The sequence below is a fragment of the Phalacrocorax carbo genome, chromosome Z, assembly GCF_963921805.1.
Source record: "Phalacrocorax carbo chromosome Z, bPhaCar2.1, whole genome shotgun sequence".
In the NCBI taxonomy this organism is placed as follows: domain Eukaryota; kingdom Metazoa; phylum Chordata; class Aves; order Suliformes; family Phalacrocoracidae; genus Phalacrocorax; species Phalacrocorax carbo.
Window position 1 is genome coordinate 78,742,547 of NC_087548.1, and position 22,949 is coordinate 78,765,495.

Sequence of the window (22,949 nt, forward strand, 5' to 3'; positions counted from 1 at the left end):
AAATCATAGGCATGCTATATGTAAAATTAGTTTAGTGAAGTGTTAATGTTGAGCTTTCACTCATGCAGTAAGCAAGACCTATTTATTTTGATATCCCACCCAGTTCACTGTTTCTTATAGTATCCTGATCTTTAACCACTTCCATTGAATATTCCTGTAATTGCTTCCAATTTCACTACTGTGATTTTGGTGATGAAGGACAAATAACTGGACTATTTCTTTGTTTAGTTGCAAGCAAAAACTAAGCAATATGTGCAAAAACTAATGCCTCCTTTTTTTATGAATCCTGCCCCCAAAACATTCAATTTTAATAGAATTCTGTCTTAATTAGTGCTGCAAATTACACATCTGTCCCAAATTCAGAATCCTTGGATCAAAAACTGTGCTATTTTGTGCATCTGCTCCTTTACCAGTTTGCTTTCCAGTTTGGGGTGCCAGTAGGACCCCAGTACAAAACTGTCCTGAGACTTCATTTTCTTTATGTTGTTTTATGAATGGCTCATGCTTCATCTTGGCGCTTGGGAAACGAAATGGATCTGGCTGCCTTTGTGGCTTATCAGTCTCTCAGCACTGGGCTCTTCACAGGGGCAACTGCCAATCAGTTGTAATTTGCTCAGATAACAATGTTACTATTGTTAGTGCTAACATTTCTGTTTGTTAAATAGGCAGTGTAATAGCTCCTTGTAATAATTTCCAGTTGAAGGAACAGCCTAAGAAGGCTTTTTGGTACACTTTGCATAACATTCTGTATGAACGATGCAAAAAAGCCCTGCATATCCAATATCATGTTACTTTTGGCTTAAGTAGGAATGTATCTAAACATCCCATGTTTGTCTGCACCAAGGTGCTGGAGGTAGCTGCAGTGTAATCCAGATAATTTGCTCTGACAACTATATTAAGATTAGATGACATTGTGGGGGGGAGTGAAAAATATACAGAAGAATATTTCTTTGCAGAAGCCTTATGTTTTGTTTTGGGGTTTTTTTTTGTCGATCTGTGAGCACCTGCCTAATGGTTTTAAGCTTCGTGGTAAAAGGCTTGCTTTACTTACCAGCTAGAAATGCTCCAGGTGTCACAGTGTATAAGACAGGGAAAGCAGTACAGTGAAGTTTCATGTAAGAAAGAATGGAACAGTCAATTGCTTTGTTATAAAGACTGAATTAAAGACTAAACTAAAGACTGTTACTGTTTTAACTTTGAAATGAACACCTTAAAAGATGGCCAACCAAATTAATTGTGTCCCTGTAGCATTGTGGCAGATCTGTCCAGCACCTCCTCTCTGTTGGTGCACATGTTAGCAATGGCTTGTCAGGCTGGCAGGCATTTCTTGCTCCGCTCTGTGCAGTGTGACCATTCCACCTCTCCATTTTGAGAATTCATCAAAAAATGTAGCATGCCCAAAAGCCTAGTTTGATTTCTTTCAGTGTATCAACTTTTATAAAAAGAAGGACATTGGTTTTTCTTACAGATTCTCAGAAATCCTTTCATGGCAGAGGTCCATGAAGCTGAGGATATATTTTGCGGTTCCAAAACTCCACATTTCACTAGCAGTATCGGTTTATATAATATGTTTTAAGTAAGAGGCTGAACTGGTGTTTGTTTATAATTACAATTGCTTTTGAAATGTCTGCTGTGTGTTTGGCATGATTTTGATTGTGGTTGGAATCAGGCTTTCAGCTGAAATCTATTGTTATTCACTTTAATCTGTTTTAGAATTATTTGATTTTGTTCGTTTGTGCTGAGCAAGCTGTAATTTCAACAACGCTGATTTGTCCTGATAAAGCATGTTTGCCTATACCTTATCTCAGCTGATTATATTAAAAGCATAAGACAAAAAGATATGCTTTTCTTGCTGTTTCCTCCACAGTATAAGTAGAAGATTGTGTTGCTATTTATCTGTGCTACTGTGCTTCTCTATCTCTGCAGCTAGTATTCAAGTGTGGCATGAATTCTTTATCCGTATAGTATGGTGGTGGCTTGCAAGTGATGAAAAACAGTTTCCTTTACTCAAATGTCCATCTTTGTTAATGCTGTCAAACAGCAAGTGTGATATTCAGGGAATACGCGTCACTCTGTGGGTTACTGATAATGTAATCTAATTTCCAAAAATAAATTAAATGCATCTTTTTATCTATAGCCATCAGGTGTATGTAAGCTAAAGGAAAACAATGTGTTAGAGACAGTACATGTAAATTTGGAAGAAAGATCAGTGGCTAATTTGAAATTAAACCATTGGGTTTGCTGCATTGTCTGAGACATTAACCTTGTTGAAGAAGCTCATGATGGTATCTTGTGTTGTTCCAGAGGCTTCCACAGATAAAATATCTTATCTACATTGAAGGACTGTTATTTGTTTCAGACAATGCCTTTAAAATCTTTATAAGCAATTTTTACAAGGCCTTTTCCAGCAAAACCTTATGTATAGTGGTAGTAAACTTCACTTTTTTTAAAAGTGTTAAAAAACGCTACACTCTTTTTTTCCACAAATGTCTTTTATTTAGTTATTTGCTATGCCCTCCCAAGTAAAATGAACTCAAGTGGGGAGAAAAATGAGTGAAATTGCATTTCTGATAGGTGAGGTGCCACAACACAGACTGAACTCTTCCCTGGCATGTACCACTTACATTTATGTGGTTTTTTTAAGATGTTATTGCTGTGTTTTCAAGTTGAAAAGATAAGTAATTGTTCTATTCATAGGGAAATGCTGCAACAGTTATGTCAATCTTTTTAATAATTACAGGATGTGAGAGAGGACCCTTTCTCCTTCCAGGTACCCCTCACCAAGTCAACATTTCACAGTTTAAAGCCCTCCTGACCAAGTTTGTCAGCCTGCTGCCAAAGATTCCCTTGCCCCTTCCCGACAGGCAGAATCCGTCCCCCCCAGCCGCCTATGGTTGTTGATGAACATCCCGTTGTCATAAAAGCCAAAACCTCATGTTGACACCAGCCACGTAACGAGGACTTGATTTGCATTAGTTGCCTATTTCTAATCCCCCGTTTTTCTCCAAAGGGTAACATGGAGGAGAAGGTAACTTGGGCACCAATATTCTTCACTTGCTTTCCCAGAGCTTTATAGTCTTCCTTAGTTCTGCCCAGGCTCTGGCTTGCAGCGTCATTTGTGCCCGCGTGGAAGAGTAACAGCGAATGGTAATCACTGCTTTTGGCCGGTTGTGGCACCCTCTCAGTGACGTCTCGGATTGTAGCTCCTGGAAGGGAGCAAACCTCTCGTGACTGCCTGTCCGGGGGGCAGATGGGCACCTCAGCACCTTTTAACAGACAGTCACCCACTACAAGCACTCGTCTCTTCTTTTTGCTGTATCTACTCTGTGCCGCTGGTACAGTTGCACCTTGTGGACCTTGCTCGTGGGTGTCTGCAGCTGCTAAACTACAGATGTTGTTGGTGGTGATACTGGGAGGTGGGGGCTGAGGCAGAGCCCTGCTTTTGCAGGTCACCAGGGTCCAAAGTGCCTCGTTCTCAGTGGTGTCTGCTACAGGAGTGCGGTTCTGAGACCGCCTGTCTATCTCTGCCTCAGTTCTACTAATATTACTCAGCCTTCTAACTGTGTCCTGCAGCTCAGCCACCTGGCGCCGCAGATCATCAACCTGTGCACACCTTGTGCAGGTACTTACCTTCTCACCAGGAAGGTAGGCAGGCATTTCTGCAGGCATTTCCAGTAGAAGCCAAGATATTTTGATGCTTCTTTACTGAAAGATCTGTAGTTTAAGCTGGCCAAAGTTCGGATTGTGTCTTCCAACTGACTCTGCTTTTCTGTGGATCTGCCCCCTCAACTAGTTTTTGGTCAAGCTGGGCAAATGGTGTTGCTGCTAGGTGTGGAGAGGCATGAGAGAAGCCCCCTATGCCTTCCGTAGGCTCTATCAGCTATGGAAGTGTGCCTTAAGGTAATTCAGATTCCCCATCATCTACCCACTCCAGAGCACCAAAGTCAGCTCCTTCACTTCTGGTTTGCTTCTCTTAGGATAATGTTTGTGACCTTGTTCAAGCAACCTTAATATCTTTCTTTTTCAGTTGCCTCAAACTCTCATGTTGAACATTTTTTTATGTCTTTATGTCTTCATTCTGCTTTGTATGTTTATAGTTTAGCTGATGCTGTTTTGTGCATATGGTTGAACTATTCCTCCTTTAACGTAATAGAAACAACAGTTTTCTGTTGTTTCTGCCAGACCAGGCAGAACAAATCTGACCAGACCTATTGTATATCCTGTATAACATCCACATTGCTGAAGAAATACAGCTATTCATTATAGATCCTATCCTTTAATCCCATTGAATTATTGAGGCTACCTATTTAATTGAAGGACTCCTTTTATTGTTAAGAACTTGCTGTCTGAGCCCTGAAGGGGAAAACTTGTGGGCTAGTTTTAATCCATCAATTGCATGCAAGGATCATAGACAGGCATTTGTAGTGCTACTTTAAATCAAAAGTAATTAATCTTTGTTCATTTTATCAGTAGCAGTTACGTGGTTGTATCGCTGCTGTGGGTACTGGAATAGGCAGCAAGTTACTTCAGCTAGTTCATTGCACAGACGGCAAGAACCTGTTAGCAATACCATTAGGTTTTCAGTTCCTGTAGTTCTGTGTTACATCAAAAATGCCTTTTGTATAAAACCTGTGGTTGTACCTTTACACTACTGGTCTCCTCCGATCTGTACAAGAGCAGGTTGTTGCTATATAATATTTCCTGCGTGGCATCTCTTTTCCTGTGCATTAGAAAGTATGTCAGTGCTTATGCCCTGTGCCTGTTGAATGACAACCATTAAGCTGTAATAGCTGCATGAATAATTGGTGTGTAGATTATTCCACATATTATTCTTGTGACAAATTTATTATATCACTTTAAACTGGAGGACTCTAAGGTATTTCTTATGCTTATTAAGTATGTATTCAAGTTTGTTGGAGCTAGGTTTTGTGATCTTACTAGTACAGATGAAGTAAGTCATTCTTCCCTTGTGTCCTAGTTTAGACTTGGATCTCTGAAGCTACAGAAAGTTTCAAGCCCAGCAGAGGTGGTTAAGGAGCTGATTGGTTACTGCCTAGACTGCCTGGGAAGACTGCAGGCGAAAAATGAGCACCTGCAAAAAGAGAATGAAAGGCTTTTCAGTGACTGGAGTGACGTGGAGAAGCGGTAAGTGTAAAAGTGCGTTCATAGGTGGTGCTTGAGAAACTCACAAATACACTGTCAGTGCAGGCTTTACTGATGACCCTTTTGGAGTCATATACAGAAAGGAGCACATACATTTTTCTTCTCTTCACAGTGTTTTGAGCCCAGTTACTTACAGCGTGTGTAGTTGTGGATCCTCTTTTTGTGTCAGAAATGGTATTTCAACGGGCATTATAAACTTTGTAATTAAAGCTGGTTTTACCTTTATGAAGTGAAAAAAAACCCCAAAACCTCTTTTCTGGAGAATCCTCTCCTCTACTTCAGAAAGCCTTCTTTCTACTGTGTTCTATAATTCTTATGATGAGCAGTTTAAATTGTTTACATTTTTGAGTGGGGAGTAAGTTGCCATTGCTTTAATCTGTTTGCCTTGTTGAAGCAGACAGAATCAGAAAACAAGTGTGTTTTATAGGACAAAACACCATTATTTTCTGATTTTTTTTTTTTAATTGCCATTGCACTTATCTGAATTGTCTTCCACCACACCCTGTAGTGAAGTAATCTTTGCTTACTTCAGTTAGCATAAAAGGCTTAGCACATACAAGTCAGAGATATATCTTGTTTTCCTATAGCTTCATCTGTAAAAACATATTTAGGAAGGTCGATGAAAGAATGTAGCTAATTGGTGTTAATTTACCTTGAAAAGGAGAGCTAATGTTTGGGAGGAGTTAGTTTTGTTTCCCACTCATTAAAATGACTAACAGTTTCTCCTAACAATCTCCCTGACAAGCATATGGCCTTCCTAAGTAGTGTTTTACTGCTTAACAGTTTATTGAACAATAGCGTATTGTATAACGAGTGTGCTGTACTGCATTACACGCTAATGTGTAATAGGCATTAGTGCTTGTATCAATTTCCATGGTGGTGTGGCACTTTTAAAGAGTAACCCCAAAGAAGAAAAATCACAGTTGCCTGACAGACTTTGCTCTTGGAAGCGGTGTGTTCAAGCTTCGAAAGCTGGTGGTTTACTTTAGTATGTTTGTATTTTGAATAGCTGAAACATGATTTTTCAAAATAAACACTAAAAGTTACATGGTCACCAAACTTTGGCCATGTCCACTAAATGGAGAATTTTCATCCAAACAGTGTTGTTATTTTGCTTTTGCATGATTTTTTTTCTTTGTTTGTTTGGTTTTGGTTTTTCTTTTTAATTCTTTTTGCCTAGTCTACCCTGCTGTCTCTCTCTGCTTTTTTGGCTCCCAATGCTGGACTTAGTGTCGTGAGTTTATTGGAGCTGAACAAAAGCTTTGCCTGTCTTTGTTCAGTAGACAGGATTTCAAGCTTCACACTCTGTATCACTCACAGCGTTGAGTGGTAAAACATCAAATATAAAGCACGTGGTGTGGAGAATTGTGCTCCCTCTTCGCCTGGAGCCAAGGCACATCAGCTCCAGCGTTTCAGCGCCTGCAGTTCTTGCTTAAAATCTTTCTCTTCAGGACCTCATTGGAATTAAAACATAGCATGCAGACTTCCAAGAGCTGTATTTATTCAGGTTAAACATGGGTCACTGGATGGAATAATTAAGTCATCCCTGTTCCATTTCTCTACTCTAATTTTCTTGGCCATCATGAAGGTTTTGTGAGCTTTGTCACAGCAGCTTTGCCCTGTAGCTCCCTGGTGTCTCTTGAGTTGTAAGCTTGTTCTGCTCTCCGTTTGGTCTGTAAGATGGCAAGCAAGTTTCCTTCAGGAAGCTAAATCTGCCTGGTGGGCTGAATACCGGCCCCGATCTGCTGCTGGCGACTGCCTCAATATACACGAGATAGTCCACTTGGTTGTAAACAGCTTGCAGGGCAGCCCTATGCCAGTTACAGGAACGGCTCCTGCCGCTTCCCTCTGCAGTTCAGGTTCAGGTAAAGGCAAAAGACAGGAGCAGGCCAAAAAAGCCTTTGAAGAGAAATTCCCTTCATCATCAAATTGTTAAATTACTTATGTACTCTAGTCTGAGCTGTGTGAATTCTGAGGTGTTGAGAATGTTTCTGGTTGAAGCTGTAACTCCCTTAATATTCATCATCTTGCTTATTGTGATGACCTAAAGTGTAGGATTTTACCTACCTGAACATTTCCCTGCTTTTAGGAAATGACCCACACGTAGGTAACATCAGCATAAGAGTTATTGCCTAGCTAGGCTGTTCAGCACTTGATCTAGAAACACAAAATAAAAATTACTAAGACACTTGGCAAGATCCAAACAGGCTATGGAAATTTTCAGAAGGATTATTCTGAAAATGCTGCATGTGGGTGCCTGGGCGGGGGTGTGTGTGTGTGTGAGTGCACACCTCAGTGATGGATGAGTTAAAATATCAGAACAGAATAGGTATTGTTTTTATTTCACATAGATAACAAATATGATAAATGTAAAGTAATAATCTATAGCAAAATAATTCCTTGGCCAGTAAAACACAAGTTAAATTTCTGGTTTGGGTGTGGTATGTATTTTGTGTCAAACACCTAAAATTAGTGTAGACAAGCCAAAATCAAAATAGCTGCTAATTTATGTTGTGGTCAACTATAGGGACAGTATATTTAAACCACAAACAGCTTATAAAAATGCAGGCTAGGTAGTCTGGTTTTTGAAACTGACTCTTCAGCATTAGCTCATCAGGATTCAATACCATTGCCAATGCTGGGGGAAGGGTAAGTCTGAAATGTAATAGAGTGGTGCTGTAAGACCAGTAATTATTTTAGAGCACTGAGAACAGGGATAAATAGCAGAGATGTTGAATTTTCTTCTTTCTAGTGTTGGAGTGTGGAAAATGTGTAAATGCTATTAAGTCACATAGTTCATGTTAACCTGTGTGAAGCATGTGTGGTTGCTCTCTGTTTAGGCAGCATTTAAGAACTGGACAGTTACCTTATTTTCCCAATTACTAATTGTCACCATTCCTAATACTAGCTGCTTTCAGTAGGCTGTGCAAGCTTCTCGATGGCTGTCAACTTGGGTGTGTCTGGTGCATTAAAAGCATTGCACTTACATAACAGAGAGATCGAGGAATATAGAAAATGGAAAGCATGTGCAAATACGACTTGCACCACTCTAGCCATTAACTTACGTTTATTTTCAATGTACTTGAAAGTTGTCTTTGAGATGAGCAGCTTCTTTATTTGGCCTGGGGAGATGGTATTTTAGTGAGACAAATCACATACAGGTACAAGCATGTGACAAATTGCAATTAAAGTTTGTATTTGTAACCGATGAGGTATTGGAATGAAACCCGGCCAGCTTTGCTTAGCGGTCATGTAATTCAGGTAATGCATGCCTGAGTGAATCCTGAAGGCTATGCAGGGTTACAGCCAGAGCCACCCCACACACTCATATGTTCTGCATAATTAATGCATCCCTGTTCCCAAGCAGTAGAGGACTGTTGCTTTTTACTGTTCATTTTTAACTATCACCATATGCCATATAACAGTGTATTTTTACAGGATAATAATTTGTAAATATAGTGTTAATGTAATACAATTTTACACCAATTGAATGTTATGCCAAATTAATGTCATATCTGTATCTGGAGAATGTATTTACATATGGATTACCTTAAACAACAGGAAAAAATCAGAAAAGGTGTTCATGTAACTGAAAGCAATCACACAAGATTAACTGATGGCATACTACTAATTGATTTTGCCTACAGGGAACAGTTAATATTCTAATCTATGCATATAGTCAGTATGTATATTTTGAGATGTTAATATTTTGCTCCAGAGGCTGAAGAAATTGGCTGGTCTTGCAAAAGGTTCCTGTACTGTGCTTCTTAATGTCCAGGCAGCATGAGCAGTTCATTGAGAGTTTACAGTTATGTGGATCTTCATCAGTCTTATACGACACTTTTTTGGCCAAGTCAGCAAAATTATCAGTGTAACTGTTTAAACCAACCTCCACTGCTCTGACACTAACCAGTCTGTTGGCAAAATAAAGGCACAGTACTAAGCACTCTCTTTAGTTAGTATTGTTTTGTGTGTGGCAGAGGGGACTTTTCTGTAGGATTCTATACAGACAGGATTACCATATTTTACACAAAGTCCTTGTTTTCCATTTTAATGGCTGAATTCTGCTTGATAAGTGGGAGGCAATTCCTGTCCTTACCTTTGTGCCTCCCTGAGCTGGTCAAGGCACTTCTGGACCCTGTATTAAGGTTTATGATTCTTTGTAAATTGCCAATTTGTTCCCCACTAAACAGTTAACTTTCCGTTTGTAGGTGGAAAGTCTCCTGGTAGTTGATTAGAACGTATGATCTTTCATTTAGGAATTATTGAACCGATCTATATGGTAATGATGTTCTGCTATTTGCATTTAAATTAGATGAATTATTTATCAACTATCAAGCATATCCCTAAAGCATTGCACAGTAGTCTTAATGCTTCACGAGATTATTTTCTATTGTCTTTCTTCTTACATCATATATGGTTTTGATCTGTGAACAAAATAATCAGTATTTATATAGGAAGTCTGTTGAAATTTCTCAACATATAATTTAGTATACTAAAAATCTGTTGTGTGTTTGAGTTTAATAACAAAGGAAACCTTCTAAACTTTTTTACCAACCTTGCATAGGTTGGTGAAGAGAATGTTCTTTATAGGTTATTGCTACTTGCTGTAATACTGTAGCTACCATAATCAATGAGATTGTGAAGATGTCTGTTTGCTTGTTATGAACATAGTTATTAAAATGTTCGTGGTTCAACCCCTGGACTAAAAAGTTATTAAATCCAAGAAGTAAATATAGAATCACATATGCCATAAGTCACTTGATTCACTGAGGTCGTGTTTGCTTATATTTCATTTTGCTTTGCTTGTGGGACAGTATACATTCATAGTCTTAATTGTGTATTTCCATTGTGCTATGTTTTATTGACATTGACCTACATACAGGTGCACATTAAACCTTTAAAAACAGAAGAATATTTTACTCTGAAGATATTAATTAAGAGCTTTTAAAGCATATTTGTATATATTTTAAGTGTTTAGTCTTCTATCAAGTAATTGTGATTAGTTCAGGGAAAAAAAAATGAAAATCTGCCTGGTAGTGGCTGGAAGTGTACCAAGATCTCATCTCTGTATCTCTGTAATTTGACATTGAGTCCACAGCACTGGAATTATTAGCATTTTATTTGTCTGAATGCCTGAAAGGAATTACAGTTACCATCAGGTGTTGTTACAGTGTCCTGTTGAGCGTTGCCAGAAACTGGTTTCTGCACCTTGCCAGCTCACCAGAACAAGATGAGCAACGCTGTTGGGGAAAAATGGTCAGGCAAAGGTCTGTGTCACCTGCATCTGCCATGGGAATCCTGGCAAGTAAATAGTTCTGGAGCTGGCCTGGCTGCCCAAAGTATTTGCTCATCATCTCAGCACATATTGGAGTGGAGTTCCCTATTTCTTTTTTTTTCTTTTTTTTTTTTTTTTTTCTTTCCCCCCCATTCATATATATTTCAAGTCAGAGTGTATGTCCTGCTAAGCTGTGCCCACTGTGGTGAAATCAGCATTGAAACTAAAGAATACTTCCCTATTTAAATTGTAGTTGTCACAGGTGCATGTGTGCAAGATCAAAAAAAACATGAAGAGAAAAATTTTCCCCTTGGAAATTTTCCCTTTTTGGTAGCAAAGTTCACTGCAGTTTTCTGTGGAGAAAAAAGGTTTCTTCTGGCCTGTTTCAGACACAAGATGCTGGACTAGTTGTGCATGGTTTGGTGTGGGGAGTCCTGTAATAGGAAGGCTGGCCTTACTACATCATTTTCTTCCAGGAAACACAGAGTTTTTTAAAAAAATGGTATAACAGTTAATTTTACATTGTAGGCTGGAAAAATGTGTGGAAGCTAAAGAAGAACTAGAGGCAGATCTTTATAACCGGTTTATTTTGGTGCTCAATGAAAAGAAGGCAAAGATAAGAAACTTACAGAAGTTGTTGAATGAAGCTAAAGAATCTGCAGCAGATGCCAAATGTACAAGGTATTTCTTAGTTTTCCTGAGTTACTTGGTGTCATACCTGATGTGTATTTCAGTTTAGTTTAGTTTCCTTTTCTTTGGCTCTAACGGGGAATGACACTTCTTCCTGGCTAAGTGCTTCATTATCCAAAACAATACTGGTAGTCATGAGAGCGGAGAATTCTTTGTAGCCTCACTGCAAATAGCAGCATATTGTTTTGGATGCTGTAGCCAAGAACTAAATATTCAATGAATCTGTCCTCTTCTTATTTTTGTTAAGTTGCAGTTGATTTTACAGAGTACGTCTCTGCCATTTCCAAAGGTGGTGCTTTCATATGCATTCTCCTTGAATTATTTGATTCCTTTTGTCCTTTGAGAAACAAAAATATCAAAATCTAAATGTCTCTATGTACTTTTTAGTTCAAAAATATCCGGAGAAGATGAATCATTATAATGCTATAATACACCTTAACTTGTTTGCTATTTTTATCCTGCTTTTTTATATCTTAACTTACCTTTTATTGTCTGTCCTTATATATGAATATGCTAAGCTGTTCAGCATGAGGACCTTATGTTGGCTTGTATCAGCTTGCATTGCTTCTAAGACAGTACAGAAATAATTACAAATTCTTTTCAGGAATAATAGATGGCAAAGATGTGATTGCTTTCTTTCCAATTTTTTTTTTTTTCCTAGGGATAGTATAAATACCACTCAGATGGCTACAGGGAGAGAAAATGACTATGATGGCAGCACTGAGGAGGAAAGTGAAAATTTAACATGGGCCTCATTACCGTCAGGTAAGACAGAATGTATTGTCTTTGGGGAATATCACGGAGAGGCCAATCACCTTATGTGAATAAACCTTAATGAAGACAAAATACTACCTGAGAAATTGTTCTGTGACAAGCCAACCTGCAAGCCTTAAAAATATCTCTCTTGAAGCAGAGTATTATACTGACATTTTCAAATTAGAGAGAGGAAGTTTAAAAGCATGTTGCACAAGTGAAGGTACTGTCATTTCTTCCAAAATGACAAATTACATACTTTGCAGAGCTAATGACAGTCTAACAGTATCTGAACCATCAACAAGTCTATTTTAAATTCCTAGGAATCATGGTGCGTAAGCAATGGTTGCTAAAATGCAAAATGTAGTTCCTGACAGTTCCAATGTTTAAAAAAGGGAAAGAGAAAAGGTTTAGTAGCTATAAAAAGACCTGTGCATATAAATGGAACAAAAATGTATTTATAGCAGAATTAATTTTAAATTTTCAGTGAATTTTTGGCTTCATGAAGGTGCTCATGAAACTTGATTTGACTAATTTTTCCAGGACTAGAGATTTGTAAAGTATGGGGTTCAGTAGTTGCCCATGCTACAATACAAGATATTTAATGGTGAATCATAGAAATTTTGGCGTATTTTGGCAAACTAGTAAGAATATGCAGGACAAATGCTATCAGAGTTTTAAAACTGCATTTACATTTGCCAGATAGCTATTATAAACTTCCCTTCAGGTCTGCAAAGTTTGCTATGGGTTCTCTCACTGAAGCTTTCTATTTCCACCATAGGTAAAGGTAAACAAGACAACAACTTATTACAACTGTTCACTGTGCATACTGGGAACCAGAAGTGTTCAAGACCCTGATACAAGCGGTATTCAGCTTTGTAACTCATACGAGCCTGTTTATTGAGGACTTTCTAATAGATATAAAGTAGGCAGAGCTTCAGACGAATGTAGAAAATTACAATTATGGAAAGAAATTATTTTGTATTGTACTATGTTCTTCAGTTAAGAAATCTTTGCTTTCAAGTGGTATTTGGTCAGTTCAGATAACGTAGGGAGAAATACTTTACATTTAGCAAATGGCAAGGGAAATGGAAGGTGTTGATTCTTCTGCTAGGTTCAGTAGGACTTCATTAGCTCAGTGAGAGTTTTGAGACAAACATATATATTTAAAAGTGAAAACACATCCCACTGCCCTGTTCAGGCAGTCATGAGGGACTGGACTGGTCGATGTTATAGGGAAAAAAAATTATCAGCTGTATTTTTATTTGAGTTGTAAACAAGAAATGTGTTTCCTGCTGCCTTTGAGCGATACAATACTCAAGATTTTGATCATGACTAGAGAGTTCTTTCCACTGCAGAATTTGCAAGTACTATGAAGACTATAAACTTAATCCTTTGGGTAACACACTCAAGTTTCTCAAGGTAATGGCGTTCTTGAACCTGCACAATGAATGTCGCTCAGGTCAGTTGATACTTTTACTGCGTACACAGCTTTCTCTTTCTATGGATAATAGAAAAGCACAGAGAGGAGCTGAATATCTTAGTGTGGTCTGGGATTTTCACATGTAAAAAGAGGTCTTAGTCAGACTGTGCCTCTGTGAAGAAGATGGTGATTCAAGGGTGGTGACATGAGAGGATGATGAAGCTCATAGCTACATCAAGCATTGTAAGGCATGAAAGATATTACAGGTAATGTTTGGGGGTTTTTCTGTTTATCTGTGGTCTTCCTACTTCTTAGCCCAATGCTACATTTCTTTTCCTTTTAGATTTGGAATATCATTGTGTGGGTTGCAGGAGTCAATGAGAATTGAAGGATTTTTGAGAATGTTTTGGTAGATAGTGGTAAAAGCCACAATCAAGAGATAAGATCATAATTTAGAAACTGCTTTGAAGGAAAGTAAAGTCAGATGTGTATACGGACACATGTACAAATATTAAGCATGCATTTGTATGTACGCATGTCCAAAACTTTAAAAAGCAAGAAGCTGATGCTGATTGTCATAAATGACAAGTAGGAACTGCAGGAGATGGCTGAAGAAAACACATGATATAAAGGCAGAGAATCTTAGGCCAGGAGGTAGAAGGCCAAGAACTAGTCTTCAGGTGAGTTGAGAACATATATGCAGCTGTTATTGTGCAATGATTAAAAATCAGTAGTAACTGGAAAAGCATCCCTGTTCAGAAAGTGCTTTTGGTTTGTGTTTAGGGGGGAAAACTAGCTGTAGTTGCATCATAATGTACTTCCGTTCTAGCAACTAAGGGAGACACAAACGAGCAGCTGTGAAATCTAGACATATTAAAAATAGCCAGTCAGGATATGTTGAACTGAAGAGTTTAAAAAGCTGCTTGGAAATTTTTCTTAGCTACCAATATTTGTGGTTTTGGCTTTTGTTTGTCTGGTCGTCATCCCCCCCCAACCCCCCCCATATTTTTGGGGCATAGAGGGCATTCCAGGGGATTCGGAAAAAAGCTGCTAATATTTACCAAAATAAGAAGAAAATGAAATAGTACATTCAGTTATGGGTGTATCAGTCTGGTGTTGATCTGATGCATATATTGGAACAGGACTCAATGAAGAAAAATGTTAAGAAAAAAAAATAAGAATTGCTAATTCCAGCTATTGTAAAGGTGCAGAAACCAGGTACTCGTGTCTTCTGAGATGAGATTACCAGCTGGCTGATGAAGGTAAAATTAGTAAAGTCATGGACTGACTTCCGTCAGATCTCATGCTGCACCACATTTTAATCAAGAAATTAGAACATGGAAATTAACATAATACATGATAATAGATTCTCAAATGAACTAATATGTCTATTTCAAAATATAAATGGAAAGTTATCATATTCTCCTTGTATCTGAGCAGTGTGAAATTGAAGATAGTGTATGTGAGCCAATTCGTGTTTTGTGATGCACCAACTACAAAGAAAAAACATGCATTCTAACACAGTGTGATGGGATGATTTCCAGTCCTTTGACAGCTGCTCTTCACTTGGGAAAACCAACAGTGTCTCAGGCTTTGCTTTGCCTAGCTCCTTCTGCCACATAAAGCTGCGTACCTTCAGGGGCTGCCATCATCTTCCCTGCGTGGACCCATCTAGCAAAGCCAAGAGCTACTTGGACAGCTATTGCACTCTGCTTGTTACTGCACCCATTCTGGCATGGTGGCACTGTCCTGCCTGGCCTTGCAGGAATCAGGCTTGGTCTTAGCCCTGGTTAGCTCAGTCTCTGTCTCACCTCTTCTCAGTTTATAACTCCCCAATGATATTAAGTGTGAAAATAAATAAGCAGATTTGCAATGTTAGGGCAAAAGGGATTTTTGAGTTAATATATAGCTCGACCCCTTGATGCAGTGTTGTGTCAAGTCTGGACATCAAGATTTGAAGAAAAATGTTAGCAAGGTGGGGATGATAAAATTGTGATAACAATGGAGGGATTAGCAAATAATCTAGATGACATGCTGAGAAGGATCTCAAACGATCGTTGTTTCCATGGTCTAAAAGAAACAACATCACAAAATGATGTGATGATAGATGGTCTTTCCATCCAGCAGATATAGGCATTTAATGAACTTGAATAACTGGAACTTAATATTAGACAAAAAAAGTGGGACGTTACTCCTGACAGGATAATTAACTATTGGAACAGTTTGGAGAGGGTTATGGTGGGTTCTGCCCATCACTGCCAGCGTTGAAATTGTGATGGCATGTTCTTAACAGAAAGACAAGATCTTGTTCATGTAAGCATGAGCTTAAAAGAAGTACATAACCTATGTTATGTTGGGCTTTGCAAATGGCTGTTACTATGACAGCTTTTGCTCTATAACAGCAGATGAATTACAGAATAAAACCATTTCTTGTGCATTCTACAGAAATGAGTTTACTCATGCATAAATTGTCAGCATGGCTATCAGGTCAGTTTTCAACCTCTGCACAGCAGGCGGTTACATTTATTTGTTCAGCTTCAGATAAATTTTGTGTAGAGGCCCTTTCCCTACAATAGCAGTTAACCCATAATCTAAAAGTTTATCTAAAAATTTAGGGGTTTGGCACTTACAGTACCATTTATAGATATGATTTATGGTTTGCTTTTCGACAGCAGTTTCCACTTCACAGCCTAAAGCCAAAATCAACTGAAACATAGCAGGTTTTGTCTCTAATCTACACACTGATGTAGTTAACACTTTGTATTTTAAAAGAGCAAATTGAAATTGAATTAGTAGATATTTTAGTGCAAAGCACTCAAGAAAAGAGCTGATGTATATGAGAAGTACGACTTTTAGAAATAGCACAACTTTTATAAATAGTACTCTGTGTCTTTCTATGCAACAGCTTTGCCCATCGTGCCATAAGCGTGGGGAAATTCATTTGACATATTGGTTAGGCTTGTGGATGTCAGATCGAAAAAGGCACAGTACTCCTGCTTTCACTGCAGTTTAATAAATTCTTAAGCAGTAGCTATAGATGATGTGCCAGGTCCTTTTAAATGCCTCTGAGCTTATGTTTGAGAGAGGTTCTGCTCTGGAAGGGGGACAGGAAGGAGGTCATCCTACTGTTAAGCGGTTCTTCATGAATGGGGAGGTATGAATGTTTCTTGGGAGCAGGGGGAGGTTGCTTTTGGTTTGTTTTGTTATTTATTTTATTCCAGGGTTGGTAGGACTTTAGCTGAGCCACCAAAACTGGATATAGTCATTGCTTTCACTACTGGTGCTTCAACAAAGTTCCAGCAACTTTGCAGATGTCTTACACTTGAGGCTGCTGATGTGCTGTCTCATTGTTTCACTCCTCCTTCACGCACTGCATGTAGTCTTGCACTTCAACTTGTTATCAAATATCTGATATTTTGTTTAGCTTGACTAGTGTCTAGCATTTTTAGGGTCATCATTTTTGGTTGGGACTGCTAGATCCTGTGACAGTAGAAAGAATAATATACACACACAGACAAAAAGCACCTGGAGTGGGCTTGGAAATCTTACAGAGAGTTGATGATTGGAATAAGACTGAGGTTCTGTTCATGTTCTATTGCCAACAGAACCTGGTTTAAAATTAAAAAAAAAATAATGAAAAAAGGCTTGAAATTGCTAGTCTGTGTTTCTTCTCTTTGCCCACAAGAGTGACTTGGTGATCAGCATGATGCCACCACACTGATGCAAGAAGTTTTTGTCATTTTAGAATGCAGAAACCCTTTTTCTGATTAAGGACAATCCAAAACACAACCCAGCTGTTACTGATTCCTCTTTCTTCTGCACAGTCCTAAATTTTACTGTTATTATTTATTCTAGCTATTGAGTCCTTTTTCTCCTAGGGGACCTAAAATGACAGTAAGATTATGAGACTAAGAAAACATCATTCGATGTCATGATTAGCAATCATGTCTTTGTTATACAAATGAAACCCTTCTATTAACTGGAAAATACTTTAGTGGTCCATATATCGGGAAGCTTTTAAAACAGGAGTAAGGATTGGATAAACATTTGTCCTTTCTGCTTCCTTCCCAGAACCTGAAAGGCAGATGAAGGGTAATAGTTTCCCTCTTCACAGTGTTTGGAAGGTGGCCAGAGAAGAGAAGATTATGCTTCGTCCCAGATATATGACAGAACTGCAGGGAAAGATGTTATATACTGATATCTATAATAGATATGAAGGATAATGCAGCAGGTGGGAGATAAGCAATGGAAGAAATGATTTTATAATTTATTATTGTTATTTCCAATTATAAAGCTATTGTTTGTGGCTGCCTGTAGACAAAACAAGACTACTGGGCACCAATTTACAGTCAGCTTGCTTTCTCTGTATTTTATTTTCTCTTGCCTGTGAATTCCTTAGTCATATTTTACATTGAAATTGGTGGAAGTTAGTGTCATTGGGGTATGGAAGGATCTCATGATCTAGCCTGTTGGATTAAATGAAATTTTATGTTCTGTGTTTCTTGCCACATGTATGGAAGTATTCCATATTAAGTGAATCCTCAGAGTGTCAACACTCATACTTTTCTATGTGTTTGATTATGAGGACAGATTCAAAATTGGTTCTAATAAATTCGCTATGATGCCCAAAATAAGTAAGTGCAAGCACCTTGCCGTTTTCCACTGTTTTACTATGCAAATGTTCTCATCCCCTTCATTCAAGTTCCTGCCTTGGGGATTACTTGTGATGCCTTCAGGAGGCTATGGCCCTTTAAATTTAATTAGTTCTCTGGTGTAGTCCAAACCACCGATGGCTTGATGCTGCTGGTTAATAAGCTTTGATCAAAGTTATTAAAAAAAAATGCCTATTATAACAGCACCCGACTGTGCTGTGCAGTTAAAGTTCCATCTGTGAAGGCTTCTCTTTTAAAGCCTATTTTAAGGAGTATTAGAACTTGGCCATTTTAATTTACTTCAGGCTTAAATTATTATTTTATTTTTCTGTCAAGCTATAATTGGAAATGGTTCATCCCAAGGAATAATCTCATTTCCCTTTCCCTTAAAGCTGTAGATACCTTTTTTCACCCCTTAATCTGTTTGTTTTATGCCTATAAAACATCTGCAGCTGCCAAACTGCATTTCCTCTGTGTTATACCAGGTGGCATCGTCAAAATGCATTTACAGCACAAATATCAATATGTTTCATGTCCCTTTAAAAATCCTGTTATGAATATTGCACTGAGGCATTAATAATGTATTACTTTAAAATATCACTATAAAAATAATGAACACTGCTTATACCTCTGCATACACCTTCTTATTGTACGTGCTTCAGTATATAGAGTGGTGTAGCTGAATGTGGTCGTCTCTAAATGAGTAATTATTTATTCAGTGAAATGATATAATAATGGTGATATAATCGTAGCAGATTTATCCTTTCATAAGACTGTTTCAAATTACTAAATTTGGTGATTAAAAAGTAGAGTACCACACTGCAGGTTGGGTGCAACAGCATTGACTAATACAGAATTTGAAAACTGTTCATTGGTGTATTATCCACATATTACTAAATGTTACATATGAAGGAAGTTTTATTTCCTTGGCGAGCTGTAAAATATTTTGAAGTGTAATTAAAGCTCTGCTTAAATAATCAAATTAACTGCCTTTATCAGATCTAAGTTAAATTTTAAGACTCTGATTTTAGAATCGTTTCCCATCCAAACTGGAAATCCCAAGCTTAGTACAGTTCCATAAATACTGGATTGGGTTTTTTTGCTCCACTTAAAAACAAAGCTAGTTTAAACAGTTGAATAGTGTACATTTTGAACCAAGGTAGAATTATTTAATTTTTTTTCTTTGGGTTTAATATATCCATGCAAAAAGGAACAAATAACATAATGTTCCAGTCATTAAAAAAAAAATCAAATCCATTAATGAAGCAGTAACTCCAATTTTTATCATCTTCCATGAATAAACAGGTTTTCCCCCTAAGAAAGCAAACTGTATGGTTGTATGTGGCTTGCTGTAGTTCTAATGTTCCCTCTACTTCTCTTCAAAATGTGTTATACTTTGCTATGGCTTGAGAGCCTGAAAGTATCAGGCAGCATTAGGCAGAGATAACAAATCTTCACTGTATTTATGTAGAGTACCAACATGTTCCTATGGGACACATAAAGGAAATGTAGAGCCTCCTTCTGTTCTTGCTCGTATTTCACACCAATTTGACGTGTGCCCAACAGGCTGTAATTAGAGCAGAGCTGGACATAAATTCTGAGTCAAGGCACTTTTGCACTGAGCATGCACATTCTGATACTTGTTTCCTTTGCAAAATCCTGTAACTTGACCGTCTACAAGACGGCACTAATTCAGTGGGACCCTTTCTTTGTTTTCTCTCCTTCATGAACTACAGAAGACCTATTTCAACACCCGTTTGTTCAGAATGTAGTTCAACAGTTGTGAAACTATAACATTAGTGGTGCTGGAGCAGTGCCACTAACAGCCCTGCCTCTGTTTCATCCTCTTTCAATAAATAGTTAAAGAACAACTGCTTATCAGGTAAATAGGAAACTTCTGCCAGTCATCAATAACCTGCCTGGGATAATCCCCATTCTAACACTTTTGTTTGTTCTTGTGCTTTTAAGTCACAGGCTCTGTGTGTATTTGTTTAGTATCCAACATAATTGTCTTTTTGGTATCTGTTGTAATTAAAAAAAAACCCTAGCAATAATTATTCTTCTTATACAAAAACATGCTTCAATACATATATTATGGACCATAGAAATTACTGAATGCAGTGTACAGTGACAACAATGCTTTATTTTCATGTCTGTAAACCCACCAAATAAACTGCCCTATCACACAGTTTCATTATGAACTTCATGCCACATGCTGGCTCTAAACAATTCTTTGAGTTGCAGGTCATAAATTGGTTCACCAGAAGGTACAGTCAGAGGTTTACTTTTCCAGGGGGTTATTTTGGAAGGGAAAAACTGAGCCAGACTCTTTCCCTACCCCTTCTTCCCCTCCCTTCCTCTCCCTCTTCTTTCTCCCCCTCCTTCACCCCACCTTATTCCCTCCCTCATTGGCCCCTTTTCTCCCTGTCTCCCCTCTCTTTTTTTAGTTTTCCTTTTTTCCCCTTTTTTGGGTAGAGGATATTTTACTTTATTATGAGTGTGATGGTTTAACTGCTTTTAGTGTAAATAATAGTCAGATCTAATTTAATGGAAATTTTTAATTTTATGTACAGCTCACACCATTTTTTATGGTAGTTCTCTTGTGCATGTTTACAAAGCTAGGTATTTGCTTCTGGTACCTGGATGTTTTTATATAGACAATAAATTTAGAGAGGAAGAAAAGGCATCAAAAATATCTAAGTATACTTCATTGTATACTGAAAACAAATAAAACAATTCACATTCAAATAACACAATGCATTTATATTTCCTTCCTGCTTGGAAATATGGATGTACTTTAGAAGAGTTGATCTTGGGTTTAGCAGTATCAGCTCTTGGAGAAGTATCCTTTCATCAAAGAGAAGTACTGGTTCTTGAGAAAAATGGTTCCTGCAGGAGTACTGATAGCAAGTTTCTATAATCCTGAATATTAGGGTAAAAAGCCCTTATCTTCAGCTATTGAATAGGCTGCATATCAGTGGCAACCAACAAAGCCCGGATACTGCAGATTCTTGCAGACCAGAGACTCCTGTGTTCCATGAGCAGCGCATTCAAGCTGAGTTTGCTGGCTTGACTTGAAACCTGTGGCTGCTGCACATTTTGTAACCGCTCTACTCACTTTAAGATAATATTTCGTAGGTTGTCTTCTTAAACTTCACGTTTAATGTGTGTTTTGTCACGGGTGGTAGTAATCAAAGTTTCAAGTAAATCATAGTTCCCACTGCTGTGTACCCACACCTTTTTTTTTTTTTTTTTTCCTTTCCACAGTAACAAGCTTCCACTTCTGAATTTTGAATGTTGCTTTCTCTCTGACAAAATGCTGCAAGGTCATTTACTCTGGCCACCTGCGTAACATTCACTGTAATAATTATTTTAATTACTTCCCAACTGTATTACAATATCTCATTTGAGCAAACAGCCCATCTTGATTAAAAGCTGGGTTGCTGAAGATTGCACTGTAACCTATGGTTGTTTCCTTGATTTATTACTTCTCCAGGTTAAAGCTCGCATCCTTCATTTTGAAATTTTCTCAGCTAAACTTCACGCTGTGAGTCTGGTAGGTCTTTGCTAGATTTAAGAGTTGGTTTTCCTTCTTGGGTTTGCTTCCTGTCACCCTTTTTTGTTTCTTCAAACCCAGTGAATGCTTGATTGGAAACACAGTTTAGATCTAAAGAAATGTCAAAATCTTCATACTATATAAAATAAGAATAGTAAAGGATGTTCTTTTCTTTTAATGCTTAAAAAAAACTTTGATTAAGAAGGAAATCCCTTTGCTCGGTGAGCTGAAAGTCATGAATATAATACTCCCCTAAACTTTTGTGTTTGGTTTTTTTCGTTGGTGGTTTTTTTGTTTGTTTGTTCATGGGGTTTGGTTTTTTTTGGTTTTGTTTTTTTTTTTTTACTTCTTCCCTCCTTTTCTATCCTGCTTATTTTACTGGATATTTTTGTTATTTATGTCCATTTCAAGTACTAAGTGCTGTCTTAAAATCTCTTTCCTATTTGTCCTTTAGCTTTTATTCTAAAAGTAGCACATAGATCAATCTAAAAGATATTGAGAGTGAGTGAGGTGATATAATTGTACATATCTGACACATAAATTCCACAGAAATCATTTGGCATGATGCCAGATTTCTTGGAAAGCAGGTTTTTTGTTGAGCATTGTGCTGGAAAGCTGAGAAGTTCCTTTTCATATTTAGGATTAAAAGATCTCTTCCAGGACCCTTTTCCTCAATCTGATTAACACTACATACATCGCATACACAAGTTTCATGTTGAATACTAGGTATTTGTAAAACTTAGAAGGGAAAAAATTGTCTTTAATTCAGAGACAATATGCAAAGGACATCTGTAACTATTACTCCAGTTTTTATAGTGTGTTTTTCTATATTCTGTGTGTGGTTTTAAAGATTAACCTGAGCTTGTTGATTTATGCTGTATTATGTACAACAGGCCAAATGATCTCATAAAGAAGCTATCAGTTACAAAGCCTCTGTTCACAGAGATCAAAATTTAAGTTGTGCACTCTGAAAGACAGCTTACTTTCATGTGACCTGATGGAGGGGAGACATTTTCAAACTGGAGATGTCAGGAGCATCTTATTAGTTTTTTGCGTGCTGTATAAATTAAAGGGAACAAAAGATATCATGCCAAATCAAATGTATCGTAAACCCTGACTTCTGCTTTTTTAATTGGGTGGAGACTAGAACCCAACTTATCTGTAACAGAGAGAGAATGTATTTCCTCAAGCTTACAAATGCCTCATTTTGCTTACATAGTTGTTTGTACGTATGATTTATTGTACTCTGGTATGACACATATAACGTGACAACTGATAACCCTCTGTAAAGAGCAAAATGGCAATTCATGAGGTTCAGGGTTTTACATATGTATAGAAGACAGGTGCAAAACCCACTCTCTATTACTTTGCAGTATATGTTCTAAAACAGGATCATTTTTATTGAAAACTCTGTGTTCAGAGAAAATGGTGATA

The 22,949-nt window shown here is 37.7% G+C and overlaps 1 protein-coding gene across 7 annotated transcripts in view; it reads left to right on the forward strand.

Moving 5' to 3' along the window:
• XRCC4 (X-ray repair cross complementing 4) overlaps window positions 1-22,949 on the forward strand; it is a 181,428-nt gene that overhangs the window by 74,509 nt on the left and 83,970 nt on the right. For all 7 annotated transcript variants that reach the window (XM_064439501.1, XM_064439500.1, XM_064439503.1 and 4 more), the window contains 3 exons: window positions 4,979-5,145; window positions 10,970-11,122; window positions 11,793-11,896. In XM_064439501.1, coding sequence (XP_064295571.1) covers window positions 4,979-5,145; window positions 10,970-11,122; window positions 11,793-11,896 — 424 coding nt within the window. The remainder of the gene's footprint in view (window positions 1-4,978; window positions 5,146-10,969; window positions 11,123-11,792; window positions 11,897-22,949) is intronic.